At 41.5% G+C, this 23,321-nt stretch overlaps 1 protein-coding gene across 10 annotated transcripts in view; it reads right to left on the reverse strand.

Annotated features, from left to right (window-relative positions):
- Nucleotides 1-23,321, reverse strand: part of PCNT (pericentrin) — a 63,706-nt gene that overhangs the window by 37,951 nt on the left and 2,434 nt on the right. For 8 of the 10 annotated variants that reach the window (XM_059868332.1, XM_059868325.1, XM_059868329.1 and 5 more), the window contains exons 2-21: nucleotides 20,836-21,027; nucleotides 19,289-19,339; nucleotides 18,297-18,476; nucleotides 17,411-17,554; nucleotides 14,926-15,090; nucleotides 12,170-14,629; nucleotides 11,992-12,084; nucleotides 11,614-11,778; nucleotides 10,405-10,660; nucleotides 8,967-9,025; nucleotides 8,620-8,794; nucleotides 7,889-8,025; nucleotides 7,260-7,371; nucleotides 6,271-6,535; nucleotides 5,944-6,031; nucleotides 5,182-5,398; nucleotides 4,065-4,303; nucleotides 2,744-3,210; nucleotides 1,026-1,602; nucleotides 234-467 (exon numbers count right to left, since the gene is read on the reverse strand). In XM_059868332.1, the coding sequence (XP_059724315.1) occupies nucleotides 234-467; nucleotides 1,026-1,602; nucleotides 2,744-3,210; nucleotides 4,065-4,303; nucleotides 5,182-5,398; nucleotides 5,944-6,031; nucleotides 6,271-6,535; nucleotides 7,260-7,371; nucleotides 7,889-8,025; nucleotides 8,620-8,794; nucleotides 8,967-9,025; nucleotides 10,405-10,660; nucleotides 11,614-11,778; nucleotides 11,992-12,084; nucleotides 12,170-14,629; nucleotides 14,926-15,090; nucleotides 17,411-17,554; nucleotides 18,297-18,476; nucleotides 19,289-19,339; nucleotides 20,836-21,027 (6,276 nt within the window). The remainder of the gene's footprint in view (nucleotides 1-233; nucleotides 468-1,025; nucleotides 1,603-2,743; nucleotides 3,211-4,064; nucleotides 4,304-5,181; nucleotides 5,399-5,943; nucleotides 6,032-6,270; nucleotides 6,536-7,259; nucleotides 7,372-7,888; nucleotides 8,026-8,619; nucleotides 8,795-8,966; nucleotides 9,026-10,404; nucleotides 10,661-11,613; nucleotides 11,779-11,991; nucleotides 12,085-12,169; nucleotides 14,630-14,925; nucleotides 15,091-17,410; nucleotides 17,555-18,296; nucleotides 18,477-19,288; nucleotides 19,340-20,835; nucleotides 21,028-23,321) is intronic. The other 2 variants (XM_059868326.1, XM_059868327.1) reach the window with 2 other exon arrangements.

The following is a 23,321-nucleotide window of genomic DNA, read 5'->3' on the forward strand; positions in this document are numbered from 1 at the left end:
TAGCTGGATAAAGCTCCTTTTGTTTGTGACTTTTCCTACTACATGAGTGTAACATAACACCAGTGCCTGCTTGCCTCTGCCCAAGTCACACTGTGTCCTCTTATTGTTAGCAATGTAAAAAAAATTCAAAAACCATCTACATGTACAGCCTCATTTCTAAGCTAAATAAAACTGGGTTTACTTTATGAAAAAAGATGGATTGTTTTGGGTTTAGGTACTAGCAGCATTCTGACCTCTTGCTCTCGCTCATGCTGTGCTTTTAGTTTCCCCAGCTCTACTTCCAGCTCCCTGGAGTACTGCTCCTTATGTTTCCTCATGTCTGCCTCATGAAGATCCTGGAGCTCTTGGAGGGCTTTCCTGTGCTTCTCCTCCATCTGCAACACTTCCTCACGTAACAGATCCAGAGCCAGCCGTTTTTCTTCTTCCAGCAACTGCCTTTGATTTCGAAGAGCTGTGTTCAGATCATCCTGTGTGAGCAGTAATTAGAAAAAGGGGAGAGAAAAAAAGAAGTACAATTATCTTTGTAACCCATTTGTCAAGCACATGCTGTACCAAAGCTTTTGAAGTCAACAGGAACAAGATTGTTTCTTGAAGAATGAGCATACATACATATACATACTCTCTAAAACATTTAAATGGGTTTATTTTTCTTATCTAGCAAAAGTTTTGTAAATCCTTACTTACTTGGAAGGATTTTTAGATTCCTTCAGACGTGGCTTAACCTCCAGAATTGCATTTACTTTGGTCTAATCACTTTCTGAAGAACTACACAATAGCTCTAACCAGGGAGAGAAGGTCTGAACCACAAAATGGAGACCCTCCAATCTTAAAGACATTAAAAGATGGACCTCACTGGTGCCTTTTCCACAAATGATACAGAAAACTCATTAGACTGAGCATTTGGGGCAGGAAGCAACAGATGGATTTCATTTTCAGCTGGGGTTTCCTGGTTCAGCTCATATTATGGCCCCAGACAATGTGTCCTGGAATTTCACCTCCTGTGCCAGGTTTTCTTTCTGACTCACCTTATGAGCTTCTTCTGCTTCAAGAGCCATGGTTTTAAGCTTTTCCATATTAACAGTAGCTAGCTCAATTTTCAAATTATTTTGGGAAAGCTGAAGTTCTTCAGCATGCTTCAATTTCAGCACCTCCATCTCCCGAAGCAGCTGTGCCTGATGGATTTTATCCTGCTCTTGGAGCTGCTCCCTGTGCTGCAGCTGCAGCTTCTCCAGAGCCCTACTGTGCTCATCTCTTATGGTCTGAATTTCAGCTAGGTAGGAAGACTCCAAGGAATCCAGATTTGATAAGTGTTTCACCTCCAGCTCATCCATTTGGGCCTGGTGCTTTGTCTGTAGTTCAGCAACACAACTTTGGAGCTGAATCTGCTGTTTACTTTCCAGTGTAGATTTAAGTGTCTCAATTTCAGCTTGGTGTTTTGCCTGCAAATCAGCTGTCAGAGACAAAATCTGCTGCTTATGCTTCTCCTCTAACTGCTGACTTTGGAGTTCCAGCTCATCCACGTGTTTCTCTTTCAGCTTTTGGAGAAGAATCTCTTGCTCAGTTGTGAATTTCTGAGTCATTGCTTTGTGCTCCTCCATAAACCTGTATTATTCCCAAGAAAATTAAGAGACTATTGTCAAAAAGTCACTTTTTAAAAAAAATAATTGAGCTAATAAACAATAACCCAAGGAAAAGAAATAGACCTCACTTAGCCTATACAAGTTTTACTTGATGCTTCAAATACAGAACTAAATTCAAAGCAAGCCCCAATGACAATTTCATTGCCACAACATTAAAGGTTTCTGCAATGTCACTTGGGAGTAGCTGGTTATTACTACAGAAACTGGCACCCTTATGAACTTAAAAATACACAGAAATGTGTTTGAGAAGTACTGCCCTGACAGCATCTCATGGTGGACACATTGCTACATCTCAAAATGCTGCCTGCAAATAAATGAACTGTCATAACCAACACCTCTAAAAACATCTGGTAAAGACAGACATGAAACCACTGTGGAGGTCCATGTGGGACACCTGGGGGCTCCTCCAAACCCAGCTGAGTTCTGCCTAAAGCTTGGTGCAGGAGATTTGCTATCTGAAGTGCTGCCCTTGACTGCAGTCAGTAACTACAGCATTTTTGCATGCAGACACCAATAACTAAAACAAACCCAGTTTTCTAAAAGTTAAGTTGCTGCTTTCAGTTGCTTCCTTACAGTCATTATTTCTCCAGTCTTGTTCTGTGAACATATTTTTGGGGAGGGAAGAAGGGATAAATTTGAAGCAAAGCATGCAAATACCACCAAGTGATTGTTTACTTCCTTTAATTCACTTGAAACAACAGGTGTAGGAAGGGGAAGAAAAACAGGAGTTCCAGCATCTAACCAGAACTACAGAATACCAAAGGAGGCCCCATCAACCTCAGCATTCAGTGGCTAGCACAAGCTTCATTCACCAGGAAAAGCTTGTTGACATTCATTGCAATTGTTTAAAGACATTTGGAGAATTTTTCCACCATGATTTCCAGCTGTGTTGCACTCTTAGCAGGCAAAACTCGACTGGATTTTGTTGGCTAGACTAGATGAAATGGCTTTGCACAAAGCAAAGCCTAGAGCAGACCACAACAGGCAGATTGCTCTGCATGTCAAGTCAGACAGTGCCATCAAGTGACTGCCTTGCACTACCACTAAGTCTAAAATAAGACAAAGCAACTCTCACAGTGAGTGAACTTCTAAGGGAAACTTACTTCTTTTGTGCTTCCAGGAGTTTCAGTGCACATTCTTCCTGCAGGCAGAGTGTGGCCTTTTCCATTTCTTTTGCCATGAGGGCTTTGGCTGCCTCCAGGTCAGCTTCATGTTGCTGCTGAGCTTTCTGCACAGCCTGGGCACCTGCAAGGCTGTCCTCCAGCTGCTGCAGGTTGTTTTGCTGCTCCTTCACCAGCTTCTCCAGCTCCAGAATTCTGGCAGCTTGGTGATCTTGAAGTTGAATCATTTCAGCTTCACGGAGTTCAAACTGTTTTTGTAAGTTCTGCTTCTCAGATTCTGCTCTGGTTTGCAGTTCTGTGTGCAAGAGTGATAACTTCTCTTCTGCTAGGATTCTCTGGGCCTCACTTTCACATTGCCATTTCTTCTCTTTTTCTTTGTACATAGTCTCTATTTTCTGGACTTCTTCTCTTAATTCCTTTTTGTGATCCTCAGCAATTTTATATTTTACCTGTGAAGACAATTATTTAAAACGAGAAAGAATAAACCACCAAAACCAAACTGAAGTGCATGAACACTCTCAGGGATTTAAGGTCTTGAAAAGATTAAATTCTTGTAGTGAAGTAACCCTTCCTAATGAAAGTAAGGCTGAAATGACCATTGATAAACTGACATGGATTAAATTCAATGCATTATTAAGAATTAACTTGGATTATGAAGATAATAAAAAATTAAGGCAGAATTCTTGAATTAATATGGTACTCTATGTTGATTTCTCTTGAGGTCACACCTTCTTTTCAGGAGTTCAGGTGTTTATATTAGGCATGAATAAAAATCCCTTTTAAACTTCTCCTTTTAAAAGCCACATAAAAAAGATGTAGCACAAAACCAGAAGCCAAAGCAGCAAATGATTGCTCCATTAGAGGAGGCAAAACCAGACTGTCTCTGGTCTTCTCCATCAGTTTGTGAGCCTGCAAAAGGACACACACACCCATGGCTCTTTAAAAAGGGTGGAAAGGAGGATGTGATAAATAAGAGCTTCACCCATCTAATTCTCACAAGCATTCAAATATGCAACAATTGAAGCAATGAATTAACATTTATTCCAAGTCTACCCTCAGCTGGAAGAGCTGATTTAACATGCAAGAGTGATGGTGCCATGTATGACTGACTCAGCTCTCAGGTACAAGAGTCACCCCAAAACAGAAGTGTACTCCAACAATTGTATCTACCCAGCCAAGTCCATTCAAAGCTTTAATGGACTTGGAACTTTTAAATTCAAGTGCTGCTCCTCCCTCCCTTGGCCTTCCCACCAGGCTGGAGCTTACCCAACTCTACACAAAACAGTTCTGCAGTACAAATTACCTTCTCCATTTCTTCTTTCAGGTGCTTTTCATTTTGCTCAGAAAAATCTTTCTGTTTTATAAGCTCTTCCTTTAAAAGCCTTATTTCCTCTGAGAGCTCTGCAATGTGCTGTTTCTCAGAGCTGAAGAGAGCAAGCTTGGCTTTGTGCTCTTCCTCCAGCACAGACACTCGCTCGGCCACCTCCACCTCCACCTGACGTGCCACGTCTTGAACACTCTGGAGACACAGTTTGGTGATCTCTGGAAGGGAAAACAAAACCAAAAGAAAAATCCAAGCCACACAATAAAATGACATGCTGGAATTTATTTTAACAGCCCCTATTGATGCACAGAAATAAAGCTGAATATTGTCAGCTGTGCAATTTGTCAGCAGCCATGCTAGCTACAGGACAGGAGAACCCCTTAGCTGGATGATTTTAGACTCTGTTCCATTTTATCACCACCTTGGGAATTTACCAATATTAACACACACAGAATAATCATAAAACCTGTGGCAGGACCTCCCTCCTTATCTGCAGCAGCCAGAGGAGCAGACCTCCTTTCTGGGCAATGTACTGGCAGATTTATGGAAGTTTTATCTCCTCTTTTGCACACCATATTTACACAAGGCATTTCCCCAGAAGACAGAGGGGACAAATCTCTAAACATTCTAACTTAAGCAGTTTTGATATCCTCTCAAGTATTAAAAATAAATAATTGAAGATAAGAAATAAAAGTGCAAATTAAAAAAGCTCCACTAATCCTTTTAACCAATGTACAGTGAAATACAATTATAGCCATGTGTGTTAAATTAACTAAGTTATGTATTAGACCAAATGTTTGTATGACAGTGCCCTTCTAGGCATCAAAAATGGAAACCTGATCAACTCCTTTTAGGAACTGCTCCACAGTTCTAGCAGCTTTTGCTACAGAATAAACAACTTCAGGTCACCCCATCTTCAGATGTGCAACTCCAGTGACCACAAGTGCTCAATGAAAGGGATTAACATCTGTTAAATGTTCCCCAGAGTTTAGGGTAAACTAATAAGGTGAAAATTTCCTCAGAGAAGCCCATTTAAAGAAAAAGATGAGCCACACAAGCTCATTGTTTCCCTTCCCAGTCTGTCAGGGCATCCTACCTTTAGACTGCTGTTCTGAAAGCTGGGCATGGAGCTGCTCAAGTTCTAAACCATGCTTTCTTTTCAAGGCCTCAATTTCTGCTGCATATTTGTCTGACAGATCCATCTTCATTTTCATCAGGTCCTCTTTATACTGAAGTGCAAGGGAGGATCTCAAGGAATCCAGCTCATGCCTGTGTTGCTCTCTAAGCTGTAGGTGCAAACAGGCAAGTTCTTCCTACAGAAATACAGGTTAGGAAGAGATCTTTAGCTTCTGATGAACCATGGTGAGAATCTTTCAATGAGAGAAAGGAAAACTCCTTCTGCAAACTCTTAATCAACTTGAAACAAGCTGAGCAAAACTGTTGAGATCTTCAGTTACAGCAAGGTGCATGAAAAGAGAGGCATAAATCTAAGAGGGGCCAATTAGCATCTTGGCTTTAAGAGAACAAGGACAGGAGCAATTACTAACACCATGATAAAAAAGAGGAACACCACAAATTCTGCCCTGGCATAGAAGAACTGCTAAGTTCCTCACCCAGCACAGGATAACCCAACAGCACAGAAAATTACAGAGCACTGTTTCATCTGCTCTACTCCATAGCCTCTCTGAGGCTCAGAGCTATTTAAAGTTGGTAATTCACAACATTCTTGTCAGAAATAATTAAGCCCTACTAAACACCTACAATTAATTTTCTCTTTGCAAGAGCTAGGCATCAGATATCAATTTTCATACAGGTCATGTAAAGAACAGTAGAACTTTTAATACACCTAAAATCCTACCTGCTGTTGTTCCAGTTGTTGGTTCAGCTGATCAAGTGCAACACTTCTCTCTTCCTCAGCAGTCTCTTCAAAAAGTGTGGCAGAAGACCTGAGAAAAGGGTTTTAAAGTTTAAGATTGTGATATGTTATGAATCAAGTTAAATCTTCTGGATGACTTATGGTGTAGTACTGAAAGGAGGCAAAGAGCAACTGTTACCAACTGCTCAGGACTGGGCCACCACCTAATGCCCAATCCCAATAGGTTCAGATGCTAATATCATTTTTAGGCCAAAGAAAAATAAAATGGAAGCATGCTGTCACAAAATGAAAGGAAAAGGAACAGATCACCTGATGTCCCCTGCTTGATCTTGACTCCTTTCCAACTCTGGCAGTGAATTGTCTGTCAGCTCTTGAGGCCTCTGATGCAACAAAGTCAATTCTTTTTTGTAGTTTTCTTCAGCAACAATCAACTTGTTTTCAAAATAAAGTCTCAGTTGTTCCAGTTCAGCTTTGTGCTCCCTGTTTCTCTGCTGACACTGCTGCTCAAACTCCTGTTTTAAACACTCTATTTCTTCTACCTGTGATGCTCGAGCCAGGAGCTGCTCTTTTAGCTCTGGAACAGAGGCCAAGCCAACACAAGCACTAAGAACACATACCTAGAATTATATTATTCAGAAAACCTGAAACAGTATTTAAATATGTTACATGTGCCTTCTGCTCTAACTACCCATCAGAACTCAAGAGCCTCATGTTGAGAGTCCCAGCACAAGGACACTGTCAGAGTCATGGTCTCTAGGTTTTCTTTTTCCCCCAGAAGTTCTTCAGTGTGTTATACATCTGTGCACACACATCTAAGACATGTTATATTTTATTTCAAAAGTGTATGTCCTCTCCAACCACTACCCTGCAAAACTGGCTCTTTTATTTAATACACCTGGCTCTTGAAACAGAAGTAGAAACAGGAGCATGTTATTGCACTGAGCAGCATTTTCTCCAGTTTTTCATTACATGATACTTAATTTGACATTTCAATGAAAAACCTTTCCTTCTCCCTAAATATTTTTATAGTGTGCAGGAATGGAGTGGGAAGGGAAAGGAGCAGCACAGGAGTAAGCTTTTCCCCACAGTCATACCATGCTTTTTGACACTGCAGAACCTGTCAGTCCCCTGACAGGACCTCACCTCAGCCTAGGGACCATCACTGGGTTACAACCCACTGACACTGTGCCCTTCCTGAGTGTTTCTGGTAAAACAGCTAAAAGCATTTTGTGTCAATGTGTCCTTCTGTATGAAGAAGAGACAAAAACTAAAATGAAATGGGTCAGTTGTGAACATACCACTCAGCTCTTGTCGATTCGCTCGGCTACTGCCAAGCTGAGACCAAAGCTGCCTGATTTCTTCTTGTGACTGAACCTTGAGTTGCTCGTGCTTGACCTGAAGCTGGTCCAGCTACAAAAAAAACCATGTTAAAACCAAAAAAACACCCCACCACAACTTGTTAAACAATTTTGTTCTCGGGGCTTATTTTACACTTCTGTCAGAACTAGGTGGAAACAGTGCCACCACCACTCTCAGCTCCTGACAGTGTCAGAGATACTGAGCAGCAGCAGCTCTTAACTTACACCCACTCCTCTGAGAGGGAAGAACTTGTTCCTGATGCCATAAGTATCTTCACTGGCAAAAAAATAAGGCATTAGCCAGATAAAAACAAAATGTGAGAACCATAAAATGAGGAATATAAATATGGATGAAGAGATGGCACCAAATGGCATAAAGACAGCTGCATTCCAAAGGTTCTGAACTCCTCTGGAGACTCCCAGAGTATTTATCTGCTTTGTTATGCGTTTTGCTTTTTCAATAGCATCCCTAAACACAAACAGGTCACCCAAATGATTTGTATATGATCTAGTTTGTGTAACATCAAGAGAAATCAACTACTCTAAACTGCTAAAGAAATGTAACTTACCTCCCTCTGAAGATCCTGCTCTTTTTCTTGGCTTTTCATCTTTATGTCTTCTAGGAGTTGGTTATGTTCAGCCTGCAGCTGTTCTTGTACTTTTGTGATGGCTAATTGGTGTTGCCTCTCCAATTCTATACATTTCACTAAAATTAAAGATGAGTTCTGTTACTCCCTCATCCTGGTTAATGAATAACCTGTACAACTTCTGAGCAACAAAAACAGAAATGGATTGTCTGCAGCCTAAGCACCAGCTTTCAGGGGATCACAGAAATGCTTGAACAGTGAAGTATTTGCAAGCCCAACACTTCCATGCACTGCTTTGCTGTTCTCTGAATCCCACATGTTAGTTAGCTAACAAACAACCACTTGCTCCATTAACCCTTAACTATCCACAAGCCAAATGCAATTTTTATTAGAAAAAGCTCCTATTAATATTCACCACAGTTTTGATTAACTCAGCAACTGTCAGAAAAGGTTTTCAGATGGGAGCAAAAGAGCACCTCCCTTTAATATTCACCTTGCATCTCATACTCTGGGGAAGTTGAAAGGCAACAATGCTATCCAGGTTTTAAACCATTTTTCATTTACAGCCTTGTCTAGACAGTCTCATGCCATCATCCCAGTTTTTAAATAAGGCTACACAATTATAGCTTGTATTTGCTTTTCTACATGTGGTAAAATCACTTAGCTCTGTCTCTGTTCAATAAAGCAGCTGCCTCCCAGAGCATAGTACTCACTTTTGGATTGTACATTCTCAACAGAAAGAAGCCCCAGCTCTGCTCTGACTTTTTCCAGATCCATTTCCAGAGATTTCTGCAGTGCAATCATCTCAGCCTGATGTTTTTCACACAGCTCCTCACACACGTTTTGTAAACGTCTATCAGACTCTACTTCCCAGTCTCTTCTGAGGGTCTAAGAGAGTAAAACATGCATTATATTAAAGGAAACACGTTCAGGTAATTAATATTTTTTTCCCATTTATTTGTCCTTTAAAATAAATGTGTAGCAGATCTGGGACTTGTACCAGCTCCTGTTTTCTGAAAGGACCTTTCTTTTTTTCTTGTAAAAAGAACAGAATTTGTACCTCTAATGCCTGGACATGTGTCTCTTCCATTTCCAATTCTATTTTCTTTCTCTGGTCAACTGTGAAATAAAATACTTATTAATACATTTACACAAAAATAGTATTAAATGGTAAGTAGAAATATGGATGAGATTACAATTTTCAACATAAACTCAGGACTTAAATGGGGCAGGCATAGAGCAGAGTTGGGTTCCAGCCACACCTGCTGTTCTGTTATATCCCACAAGTTCACTTGCATTTTAGAAAACAAGCATTCTAGAACTTACAAAGCTGCAGAGACAACTCAGAAAGTAAAGATCAATTTAACTAGTACAGCCTGCTTGAGTCTACAGAGAATATGGTACCAAAAAGTAAAGATATAACTGAATATTGATGTCATTTTAACATTCCACTGCACACCACTGTGAGCACAGAGTCTCCAGAAAGACAGAAGGAACAGCAGCAGGTAGGAAACTTCAACATTTCTTATACAAAAGTCTAGGAAAAAAGACTGCAAGACAGATGCCACTATCTGCTCAGTTATCACTGACACCAACAGATTCTTCCTTTCCAGCTCCTCCCTTGATTAATTCCAGCTTCTTGTTTGGCCCCTTTTTGATTTGCAGGAGCCCTGTAAAAGCCTATCAGCCACATTGCCTTGACTTATTTATAATTAATAGTTTATAATTTGAATTCAGAGCTCCCTAACAGGCTGCCCAGAGAGGCTGTGGAGCCTTTTGCTCTGCAGATATTCAAAACATGCCTGCACACAATCCTGTGCAAATTGCTCTGGGTGAACCTGCTCCAGCAGGGCTTTGATGATCTCCAGAGAGCCCTTCCACCCCAACCAGCCTGTGATTCTGTCAACTCCTTCAGGGAGGTGCTGCAAGGTTCACCTTGCTCCAGAAATTCCTCCAGCTCTGCCATACAGGGCAAAAATGGTCTGACCTGCAAAGAGGGAAACTTCCCAAACAATGCCAAGGGCATCAGCAGCAGGCCTCCAGTACCACGAGGTGCAACTGCCTTCTTGTTGGAAATACAGCCTTAGATGAAGTGCAGCTCAGAGGACACCCAGCTACAGGCTCTCACTGAGCTTTTCAGCCCCTGCCTAACACTGACAGGGTAAGCCAGGAAGCATTCACATATCTCAGAAAGATAACAGAGTGCTGACTTAGGGCGAGAAAAACCTTAAAAACCATCAGGGGTAAGACTGTTCTCTGCACTGAACAAGTTCTCTTAAAGAACTTGGTCAAAAGCCTCCTGAAAGAAAGCAGTTCAGTTTAGCACTGATTTCCAGATGAAGAACAATTAAACTTAGGTCAGCTTCATCTTCATATATAAAACATGCACAAGGCACTCTTGCCCATATGAGAGGTAACACAGCTGTGATTCACAGGCCAGCTCTACACCAAGACAGGAACCTGTGCAGAAGAAAATACTTATTCCCCAGTTTAAATACCTAGCTCTTGCTGATACTTGGACTTAAGGTCTTCTTTTTCCTTCAGGCACTGCTCCTTGATCCTCTCCCACTCCAGCTGGTGGCGGCTCTGCAGAATGGCCACCTCCTGAGCCCGCTTGTCATTGAGCATCTCGCGCAGCTCCATGAGGGCAGTCTCCTTCTCCCTCCTCAAGTTGGACTGGGTAAGCTCCAGCTGGGAGGTGTGCATATTGTTTAAGGTCAGGCGTAAAGCTTCCAGTTCAAGGCTGTGCAGTGTCTGCAGTGGAGTAAAAAAGGGTTTCTCCCTCCCCTCTAATGAAATGTGCTTTTTCACGACCAGTTCCAGTTTTCACTCTTAAACACACCTAAGTTTTGCCTTGCTGTACTTGGAGATGGTTTCTTTGTGGCAAAAACCTTTAAAATAAGCTGCTGTAATGATATTTGAATGCTTTCAGTGCAATGTAGAAGGCTTTCCTTACCTGCCTCTTAATTTCCTACAAAATATCCTCTATCTTTCCACTTCCATCAAAGCAGAGCACAAGCTCACCCCAGCCCCTCACTGTCTATTCAAAGAATTCCTCATGTTTGCTCTTGGTTATAATTTGTTAACAAAGTAAAGTTCTAAGCAATACTGGAAAAGGAGCAATAAAATTCACCACTTGTCAATTCTTAAGTGAGCTAACCATTGTCCCACCAGGCTGTAATTAGACCTAACACTAGACATTTTTCCATTTCCCCTTCACATTTAGTGGAAATGCTCAAAAACCCAGGAAATCTAAAGAAGTAAAAGTCAGGTTTTCACATGTCAGCTTAACAAGAGAGCATTCCTAATTATTATTAGTGAATGATTAAAAAGTGGGAGGGGTTTATATCCTTTATAAAATTAACTTGTTAAACTTGCCAAGACAAAAAAATTACAAGGCTGTTTTTTCTCTCTTAAAATCATCAATTGAAACATTCAGTTTTCTTCATAATGAACGTTAAAACAGAATTAATATTAAAATATATATAAAATATAATACAAAGTGAGGATTCTGGAGAACTCCTCTAAAATATATCTACTACCACCCACCAAGAGAACACTTTTTCCTCTGGCTGGAGCACCATGTGAAAGAGCATGTGTAACACCCACAAAAGTCAAGGAGAAGGCTCCTTGATTTCTGTGCATGCTGGAGATCACCCAGTCAGCTCAGAGCTACATTAATCAGTGAGTGATTTGCCTGGTTGTACCTGGGATTGGAGCTGAGCCTGCTCCTGCTCTGCTGCCATTTGCTGCTGGAGTTCATCCAAAAGGTGCCTCTGCTCCTCCTTGAGCTCAGCACGGAGTTTCTCCATCTCCTCTGAGTGTTTGGCAGCCAGCTCCGAGATTTCCCGATCATGCTCCCGCTCATGAACCTGCAGAGAAAGCTCTGATGAAAAACCTTCTTCAAAATATGCTTGGCTAGCCCTAATCATGGAGCAAGAATTCTCCCATCCTGCTGACCCCAAATCAAAAACATAAAAAACCCCCAATAAATAGAATTTTGCAACTCTAAAATGTTTACACTGCTCACATGACAATGAAAAATGACTTCATTTTTCCAAAATAAACCAAATTACAGCACGTACCTTTTTTATTACAGCAATCTCTTCCTTTCTTTTTTCTTCCAACTTCTGGTGCTCTTCCACTTTGTCTTTTATTTCAGCATTTAACTCTTTGATCTGAAAACAGGCATACAAACATTTGCAAAGGCTACCTTAAGCATCCAGAAATCCCATGACTCCTGCAGTTATCAGAGCTTCCTACCTCTCTCTCATGTGCCAAACTCACTTCAGTTAATTCAGCAAGGTGTTGAGTCTCCATCCTATCCATTTCCTCTTGGTAATGCTTCTCCATCTTGGACTGAGCCTCCTGGGCAGCCTGACAGGACTCCTGCAAGCGAGCCTCAAGCTCCAACTGAGCCTTTTTCAACTGGGCAATTTCTTCAGTCAACTGGTTTTTTTCTTCACTGTATTCAGTAGTCTTTTCCTTTATTTCAGCACTTAGTTTATTAATTTCTTGGTGGCTGAGGTTTAACCTGTCCTCATAGCTCAGTCTTTCAGACTCCTGTATTTCTCTGATGTTTTTTATTTCAGCATTAAGCTCCTGGATGTTTTTCTCAAGGTCCTCAATGATGCCAGCATTCTCTGCTAGTGCTTTTTCTGCTTTCAACAGATCCTGCTCCACATTGGATAGTCTCTCTCTTAAGGCTGTTTTTTCCTTCAACAAAAGTATTAAATTTTGTTCTTTATTATTGATTTCAGCTTTGAGCAGCTCCAGCTCTTTCAGCAATGTCTCCTCAGATATGGTTTTCTGACTCAACAGCTCTGCTATTCTCTGGTTTTTAGCCTTCTGAGCATTAAGCTGGCTTTGCATCCCATCCCTTGGGCTTTGCAAAGCTGCCAGCTGATGGCCAAGAAGAGCCTGCCCTTCTCTTGTCACGGAATCAGAAGCTGTTTTCTGCTCCTGAGCATCTCTCACTAACTGCTCCTGAGATGGCAGCTCCATCACCAACATGCCTCCTTCCTCCTGGAGGTCCTTTACCATTTCTAGCCAGTTAGAGGGGTTTGACACTTGTGTTGGGGATGGCTGGCCTCCATCCTCACCCTGCTGCTTCAGTAGAAGCTTGTGTTTCTTTTCAAGCTCTTTCTCCTTCTCCATTTTCTGAAGAAGTTCTTTTTCACAACGGATCTGTGCTTCACGTTCTTCCTCCAGCTTTGCATGCCTGTGAGAGAGCTCAGACACAGCTCCTGCCCAATTTCCAGCAGCTCCTTGGGTGTCCTGATAAGGCATTCCCAAGGCTGACCCCTGATGGAGCAGCTCAGCTGGCCTCAGATGTCTCTCTGCCAAACACATCATCTCCTCATCCTCCACGTCACCGTGGTCTCCAGTTTTGTTTTGCTGCAGGGAGCCATCTGACACACATGAAACAAAGGCCTCTGCTCTCACCTCTGCCTCTTCAGAGAGCTCTTGAGCCAAGCCACTAAGACACGTCCCCTCCTCAAGGCTACAGTTTAATGAAGAAGACACAAAATCTCTGCTGGGTTCTAGGAGCACACTGCTGTCTAAGCCATACATATTGTATCTGCCTTCTTCAATGGTGTGGCCCTCCAAAGAGCTGGACCCACAGGAGTCCTCTGGAGCTTCTGTGGCAATGAGGTATTTGGCCAACAGACCCTCATCACCACTGAGATGCCCTAGCTCTGACAAGGGTCCTTCAGAGAGGTTCTCCCCCTCACCACTTCCATCACCCTTCATGATCTCTACACTCCTTGTTTCTTCTAACTGATCCCTTGAGGAGTCATACTCCACTTCTGGCTGATACACTGGCTCTTCTCTGCCTTCCAGCTGGCATGCTCTGTCCCACATCTCCTCAAGATCCACTCCCTGCAGCTGACACTTCCCTGATAAAACCTGGATTTCCCTCGATTCCAGTAATTTTTTATTGGAGACAATCTCTCCATCATGATTTTGCCTTACATCTATATGTTTTTTAGCTTCAAAAAGTTGCTTTTCATTTAATTCCTGGATGTAGGAATTCAGCTTCTGAATCTCTTCATTCAAGGACTGTTTTTCTTTTTTATATCGCTGGGCTTCCTTCACTTGCTCTTCTGCAGCAGAAAGTTGATGCTTAAGGCCATCAATTAAATCCTTGTATTGAGTCTCCATTTCAGATTTTTCCCTCTGAAAGTCTTCCCGTTGGTTTTCAAGTTTCTTCCTCAAATTTTCTTTACTAATTTCAGATTCTTGAAGCCTTACATTTAAGTCAATTATAATGCCATTCAAGTTCTGAATGTGTTCTTCAGAATTCAAAGCACAGAGTTCTTTCTTGAACTGTTCAAGTTCATTTTCATATTTTAAAATAATTTCTTTTTCATAGACTTGCTTGGCTTCTGCAATCTCTCTTCTGTGGCACTTCTCCAGCTCATTCCTCAAGTTATCCAACTGTCTGCAAATATCCTTCTCATGACTGATTTTCAGTTCTTCAATATGTTGCTGTTCTTTCTCTTGGGATAAAGCAATTTCTTTTTTTAATTCTGTTATTTCTGAGTCCCGGAGAGAAAGTGTGTGCTGGAGTACAGACAAGCCAGATCTTTCAGATGTCAGCAGATCTTGAAGACTTTTAATAAATTGTTCTTTTTCATCTATGCTTTTGTGTAGCTTTTGTATTCTATCTTTCATATCCTCTTCCATTTGGGCAAGCAGATTTTCTTTATCTTTGGTATTCTTAAAAATAAAACATGACATATAAAATATACTGTGATTTCTTTTCCTTAAGCCTCATGTTTTTAATTTGCATTCAGAAATAACAACATTTAAGTTTAAGGTTTCTGTTTATGGCACTACTAGCTACACTCTTAAAGGAAACCAAACATTAGGCTGTTTCATTATTGTAGGTTAGCCATCACAATCCCTATCAATTTATTTCTATATAAAAAGGCTTTTTTCATGAATATATCACTACAGCAAATTCAAGTTATGGCCAAATTTGAAACAATTAAAAAAGCAAATGATGTTTTTACCTTCTGAGAAGACTCCAGCTGCACCTCCAGGTCCCGTGCTCTCTCATGCAGAACCTCCAAGTGTGTGTTCTGCTCTCTGAGATGATCCTGAAGCAAGGACATTTGCTGCTGGGCTGCTGACCCTTCCTTCTTCCTGAGACCTTGACTCCTCAGTAGCTCAGTAACCTGGACACAGAAATGACACAGTCAGGAGAATGTTTGTATCCAAACAGCTCACACACAAGGCTTGCTGTAAGCAAGTGTTTTTACAGATTTGGCCTAAACCTTTCAAGGAATAAAAATCACCCTAAAAAGGCAGACAACACTTATCATGTCATGTTAACTTAACTTGTCATGTTTTAGACACTATGACTTACTGAAAGGATGGAAATGTTAGGTAATTCATCCCTGTGGTGACTTTTCTAACATTATGGACCTATAAATCTAGCACAATAAATCAGACTGAATTCCTCCAATACAAAGCAGAACTCCCAACAGGCTGGATGTGCCATTAAGAGGACAATGGGCAAAACCAGTCTTCTCTGCAAAGTATTTACAGCTCATTACTAAAGGTTGATTTCTTCTTCTCCACATCCCTTCAAAGGAAAGGAAAACATTTCTCCCATCAGGAGAACATAAAATACATTTTATTTAATGTATTTTTCTCCGTATGTTGCTAAAACCAAGGAAGAACATGTAAGACAGTATTAGTGCTTTCATCTGATACCAAAGTTGACATCCTTCCACAATGTGCATCATCTCACTAGACTTATTTAGAATATGCCTGAAATGCTATTGAGGCTTGATCCTTGTCATTCAATGGCTGATGGTGCAAATCCCCAACACCTGTTGAGTAGCCTTCACTTTTACCACATTTTGCTGTTGCAACCAGAACTGTAGATAGAAAGCAGTATTTTTTGTTATTTTATAAAATTTCATTTAGCAGACCTTTTTCAGGGCATAAGCAACTCCTTTAAGATAATTCCTGGACTAAAAAGTCTCAGTTTTTATTTTTAAATTTTTTAAACCCCCCCTTCCCTTCCTATCCACACTTGAAGATTTGTAATCCCATATCCTGCAAACCTGGAACAGTTCCTATACAGAAACCTTTCTCTTTGGCACATACTACAAAGCTCCAAGGACAACAAATACATGGGCTCAGAGAGAATAGCCACTAGAACACCGAGTATCACCAAGAAAGAATAAAGCACTTTCAAAAATACATTTGAAAGCAGAGAAAGGCTGCAGTATCTCTCTGATCCAGGGATGAGATCCATGACCAACCTGTTGCACTGAAGCAGGTTCCTATGTGCCAGCTGCTTGGACTGTGTCATTTTAAATTTCTTTCTTTGAGCCAAGTCACACGACCTCAGCACAACAAGTTTCTGTCTAACAGCTGAGATGTTCCAGCTGCCCAAGCAGAAATTCACAGATTTCTCTGGCAAAGGACAAATGATCACATGCAAGCCCAAATTATACAGCAACAGTTGTGTACAGGCCACAAACCACTTGTGGCAGGACATTCCCCCACCACAGAAGGGCTTATCTGTTCTGCCTATCAGCTGGTGCAACAGCTCAGGGCATCTTCCCCCTCACAAGAATTTGCTAATTGGTGAAATATTTCAGGCCAGACATCTGTCTGGTAGTGAGATATTTCTGGCACCACGGAGGTGGCATTCCCAGCTGACAATAAACATCTTGCCTTGGGAGAGAGGTTGAAGGAAGATAAGCTTGATTTTCTGACTGACAGACACTTAACTTCACAAACTATGAAAGCTACACCAAATTTTCACAAGGCAGAAGTCTTCTGCACATTCTGTGGAAATGTGTGGGGCCCTTCCCCAAAGCTGGGATGCCACTTTGTGGCCCCTCTCTTGGGGGTGGAGTGAAAGCAATCTGAGAACCTCCTCATCAGTTCAGTGATAAGTTACACTGACTCTTAATCTACAGTATTGCTTTGTTAGCTATGATACAGGTACCTTTGTGTTGTGCACTGTTTTATGTAATCTTCTAGTAGTTGTCTTAACCTGTTTAAGGCCATTTGTCTGTTAATCTCCTGCCCACTCAGTAAATAACTCAATTTATGATAAACCTGATCTGCAGTTCTAAAGAACTCATCAGCCAGAGCAGTTGAGGTGTGCCTCACCTGAATTCAAGCTACTGCCAAAAATCTGAACCTCAGGCAGGGCTTGTCTAATGCTTTCACTCAGCCCATAACACCACTAACAACTTTGTGCAAAATTCCCTAACAAGGCCTTAAGTGATGAACAAAGACGTGCAATGACCTTCAAAACATGATGCAAGCAAGTGGAAAATCTGAGGATGTTTCCAGGACCTCTCTGTAGCAGCCAGGAAAAAGCCCTGCCTCACCCTGAAATCACTCTCACTGCTGTGCTACCAACTGAACTGGGAGGAGCTGCATGATCAGCTCCATGTTTTTACACTGCCAGTCTAAAGCTGTCCTTGCAGGCTGTGTGAGGACATGCCAGCTGGAGGAGAGGCACACCTGATGCAGCTGGAGCTGCAGCTCCTGGACCTGAGCGGCCGCACGCGAAGCCTCCTCCTGCAGCTCATCCCGCTCCTGCTTGGCCTGCTGGAGGCAGGTTGTTAACTTCCTGATGATTTCATTCTGCTCCTGAACTGTGGTTTCCTGCAGGGGTCACAAGAAGGGCACTTTGAACATTAAGATATTCTTAACACATTTGGAACCAAGTAGGTGTTCTTGAAGCAGAGCCATTACAGAGTCCCTAGCCACATTTCAGTTTTAACCAACTTGCACCCAAGAAATCTTTGTGCCCAAAGATGATGGCAGGCACGAAGGAAGATCTTAAACTGATCTCAGAGATGACAAACCTAATCAAAAGTGATTTCAAAAACAAATTATGGGATACCAGCAGTGAAATTGGTATTTTTACTTCCAATTTTGTAGCTCTCATTGATGTAAAAAGCAATCAAGTTTTCAAAAAGGACATAATGAATATTTAGTACCCCCAGCAAGTCCTTCAGTCATGTGAGAGGAAACTAATGAGATGGGAACATAAATTCTATTTTATGTTAACCACATTTATATTTTCAATTTATTTCTCACCAACAGGAAATGTCTTCATTTCACCAATCCTAGAATGAGAAAAAGAACATATAAAGGGGAAACTAACTAGTCTTAGAAAGCACCTGGTAATAATTTACCTTTACACAGAACTGTTAGAGAAAGAGAATGCAAAATATTATTTTTTTTTAATATTCTGGAAGAGGATGCTGCTTTTTGCACTACATGTTAGCAAGGTGGAGTACTTCTCACCAAAAAACAAAAGGTTTTTGAGTCTTGAGGCCGAAATATTTTTAGGATTAAAATAAGGTGCTATTATCCCATTCCCCAGCCCTGTGGAACATACCTGAAGCTGCATGGAATTGTTGTGCTGGGTGAGCTGGTCCTGCAGCTCATCCATCTGCTCAGTGAGTCTTTCCACTGCCTCCTGTTTCTCCAGCAGCCTGCTCTCCAGCTCAGCTACCCTGGCCTGACACACCTGAGCATCAGCCTCGCTGTACTCTGCAGCAGAACTTATCCCAGCTTTCTTCATCAAGGAAACAGAAATGCATTTATTCACTAAAAATACCAGTCTGTGATTTGTCTGAAAACAAATTCAGCCTCAAGGTTAAGTCCTGGGCAAATTCTACTTTAAAGGTAACTCAGTGCTGGGACTTTGTATCTAACAGAAATATTACATACACAAAATCCTTACAGTTGAAAAACTTCAAATGAAAAATGCTCATAGATAACACATTTTCATGATAGTTTAAGGCACAAAACTGAAGTAAAAGTGGTGTGATTCTATAGCACCAAATGGTGGCAACATGCCATTTTGGAATGTATTGGGATTTAAACCCCTCCAGTTGTGAGGAAGGAAGCAGAATATTGCCACTTTAAACAAAGCCTTGACATCCATCTGACTGGAGAACAGTCCCCCCAAAAGAGAAACAACAATGGAAAGCTCTTCAATTAAAATGAAATTTCTGTGGTTTCTTAGGAGCAACATTGTTACAAACATCACAGAGGATACAGTATCTTGTATTTTATTTGGAATACTTTTTGGCTGTGTTGTATGAAACAATGAAAAATGAACCCATGTTATCAATTGGAAGCATTAAAACATTCCAATTTCTCTGGGCAAAGCCTATGATTTTACAAAACCCAATTTTCTCAGCAACCAATTTTCACAGCCAGGATGTGTACATACAGAGAAATACCTGGTTTATTCCATAAAATAATGAAATCACATCAGTTTCATCATATTTGATAACAATTAATCATTTTAGCAACCAATCATCAGTCTTCTTTCATCTCTACCCAGCACCTTTTACTAAAGATACACCTTTTCACACTTACTTCAGTTCCATGATCATCCAGTGGCTCCCAGCTAGACAAATCAGTGCTGCCCTGGTAAATAAACAAATGAAACAAACACTAAATCACAGCTACTTTCAATAAAAATAAGGAAAACCAGAATGATTTTGGAAGCATCTTAAGCATGAGCCAGAAAGGTCTGTGTTGTGAGAAACTGACTTTATGCTAAATCCAGCTGGTCTTTCATGGTGAAATCAACTCAACTGCAAAAAAAACCAACCAAACAAAAGTATTATAATTCCCACTTCAATTTAGGGCTAATCCTCAACACTGATTCAATGCTTGCAATCTTTATTCTACTACTAAAAATCAGTAAACTGACAGGAGATGAATTGACAAACATTTGCTAAAACCAGTCAGGTAATCACAAAAGCAACACCTTTCTCTGACACACAGATTTAACACAGCTTGATACCTTGAAAGAGGTTTTCCTCTCACTAAATTCACAACAAGACTAAGATGACTATGGCATTGTTTGGACAAGGCAGTGCACAGCTCTCCCTGCATTTTGAGTCTGCTTGAAGTAGTTCCCAGTGATTGCTGCCTCCCTGGAGGCACCCTCTCCAGGTAACCTAGAATTCCAGCTGCTTTACAAACCAGCTATTTTGAAAAAAGCTGCTAGGCAGCAGAAAGTGATTTCTGTTTGCTTTTTTCATTTAAGCTCACAGGAATGCAGCAAAGACACTGCTATGGCTGAGTGACAAACCATTATGTTTTTCCTCAGTGTGTAGCTTCATAAAATCCTTTGCAATGCTAACATTTTGTTGAAGATATCCTGAAAGCATCAGGGATGCCCTCACAACAGAAAGCAGGATAACACATGTAAATTTTACACCCCATCACTGTAGGTTTGCAAACACATTAGTTTGCTGCTATTGTGGTATGTTGTGAAAACACACCAACATCTGGAGAGATGCTTTTGGTGCAGAAGGCACAAAATTCTTTCCACAGAGAACATGACTACCTTCAGAGAGCCATCAGTACACACACACTGAAATACATCAGACACAAGCAGAGTCACCCCTCAAACAAATCTGTGAAAATAACACCTCTGCTGGCTTTACAATGGCTTCTGTGAGCTTGCTGGAATAAATTATAGTTTTTTAGAAAACATTTAAACATATTTGAGCCAGCCAAGTGATACAAACCCAAGTTAATGCTGTGCATTATAAGGTCCTGGCAGTTTTTAATCTGTTGATCTCCCAATCCAGATTTGCCATTTGATGAATTCACACCCACATGAATGCACGTCTGCCCAAAGAGAAGTCCACGGCAGTGAAAGGTGAAAAACTTTAATTTAGGAGGCTAACAGCTCCCTGGCAATAACAGGTGCCCAGGCCATACTGTGGAGATGTCTTAGCAAATGAGATGACTCTGTTAGAGAGTGAACTATCACAAGTGCAAATAACAGCAGCTCCCTTCCCTCCCTAGTGGCCCACGAGCTCACAGTCAATCGAGGCAAACAACCACCTGCAACACTCGTTACCTGCACATGGAGTGGAGCCAAGGCAAGGAATACTAAAATTTACCTCTGCTGCTGCCTCTGGCAGGCTGGTGTCTTCAGCCTGAGCCTCTGTGCCCTTCCCAGGATGTGTGGCTGCTACGGGGTGCTCTTCCTTCGGAAGGTCATGCGCGTGGACAGCCGAGCCCTTCCTCTTCGCCGCCTTTTTCTGCGGCTGCGCGACGTCGCCCTTTGCTTTTCGCTCTCTGAGGTAAGCAAACTGTTCAGGAAAGATTGCAAGAGGTACAGGGAGAGGTAAGCAAGGAAAAAGTAGCAGGACCACAAGATTAACACAGTCATGGGTGACAGAGCTCCTGTCTTGATAAATTACATGCATCTGCAGAAAAACTGCTTTGTCTGCCTGGATAATTCACAACATCCTGGCTAACCGTGCCGTTAGGCAACAAATCTCACACTGGCACTAAAGGCTCATTTCCACACAAGAATCAAAGTTTTACTCAGAGAAACTTGGTGTGTCAATAAGAATCCAGAATTACAGCGAGACAAATCACTAAAGGAACGAGTTGCCAATATCGTAGAAGCATTAGGAAAAAATAAAAATTGAGCAGTCTTTCTGCAAGGCCAGCAAAAACAAGAACCCCCTTGTCATGGTGCCAGCACCAGCACACCCCTACAAATACATCTAAACAGCTCTTAGCCAGCGTAAGCTTTGAGATGAGGATTCACTTCCTTAATTTTAATGCTCCTTCCCTGCCACCCCCTTAAGAGAACACAGCAAAACTTCTTCGCCAGAAAGCAGCCTCCAGTACATAAATAGAAAATCAATTAAGCCGGGTCATTTTAATTTCTTCTGTTGAAGAATCAGATGCTCTACTTTATCAGGCTATCACAGCTCTACAAAGCCCCGGAGACTTGTAAAGAATGTCACTGACAATTTATTACCCAACTCTCCCTAACACCCTAAACAGCTTAAAAAGGATTATTGTTATTTTCAACTCTAGTATTGTGTTTAGGCAGCATTTCCAAGTAACATCTCCCACACAGCAGAACTCCAGACATCCCTCTGATAAACCTTCTTCAAGGTTAAGACCACAGGTAATCGAGTGCAGTGTAATATCCTTGTGATGAGACAAAACAGTTAACTGATGACTGGATGTAAACATCACTGCCAAGTTCTGCCTGCAATTCATAGGAAAAGCCACTGCTTAGCAGCTTGGTTTTCCTGTCAAACAGCTACCTTGCAGAAAAATCTTGTCCCATTCTTCTCATTCAGTTTGTGAAAAGGATCTAGCTCAGTCCCCTCTCCTTACAGGAATTTCTACCTGACAGCTTGGCTACTCAACAGGTGCACAGTTACACACCTGCTACACCCAGCAGCCTGTTCAAATGGTACATTTGCAGAAAGACATCAATTTCTTACCAGCTGATAAGATTCTTATGCACAAAAACCTTATTTTTAGGATGACCTTCTGTAATTTCTAAGTTAGTAATACTGAAATGCAGATTAAACCAAGGTTGCCAGACTTGTGCCTTTCATAAGAAGCAGAAGGAACAGACCACAAAGCTGCAGTGAGACACAAATACTCTCCTCTGAAACCAGGTGTCAGCTCCAGCACTTACTGCTGGCAATGTGTGTCAAAAATAGCTCCAGCACTAATTAACCTGATAACAGGGGGAAACGGGGCAGGGGGAAACCTGCAGAAAAATGGAGAGTAGAGCAAACTGCTGAAGCAGGGAAAAAGGGAAAACAGGAGTAAAACAAGCAGAAAAGATGAAAGGCAGAGAGAGTGGGCATTACAGAGAGCAGTTACTGATTCATGAAGGGAGACCAAGAATCCCACATTAAAATACCAAGACCTGGCATGACTGAGCACCTAAACACTCCACATTTTTAAGTGCACAGGTCAAAGAAAACAAAACTCATTTTGTCCCACTCACATGCACCAAACACATAAACTCATAATACATGCCATGCAAAAATATCTAATTACACCAAAACTTTATGGAACTCCTGGACCTGGTGGAGTGGCGTGCTCCAGATTTATGGGAAAAGTTCTGTTTAGAGCAGCATCAGGCTTCCAAAGCCTTTCATCAGCTACATAAAGTTGTGTTGTTTTAAGAGAATATCAAATTCACAGCCAGCCACCCAACACGAAGCAGTGAGTGTGAATGTGAAGAAAGCAAGACACAACTGCCTCTGCCTCATCACAGAGAGACCCCATCATGCCTGTTTTGAATGACTTAACTCTCCTTTTGCTTTCTAGAAGCACATGCAAAGGTGAAAGCTGCACTTTTGGCTAAGATGTAGCACTGCCACGGGCACCCTGAGAGCCCTGTCCTCCACAGCATCCACAAGGACACCTTTCCACAGGTACCAAAGCACTGCAACTTGATTTCACCAGGACCAGTCGGAAAAACTTGATGTACTTCAGAAATTAGTACCAAAAGCAACACCCAGAGAAAGCAGAACAGAGCAGAAAAACCACATCAGCACCAAACAGAAACAGGTTGCTCAAATAAACACTAGCCCAGCTCTTGGATACAGCAAACAAA

This window comes from Haemorhous mexicanus, chromosome 26 (genome assembly GCF_027477595.1).
Source record: "Haemorhous mexicanus isolate bHaeMex1 chromosome 26, bHaeMex1.pri, whole genome shotgun sequence".
Classification (NCBI taxonomy): domain Eukaryota; kingdom Metazoa; phylum Chordata; class Aves; order Passeriformes; family Fringillidae; genus Haemorhous; species Haemorhous mexicanus.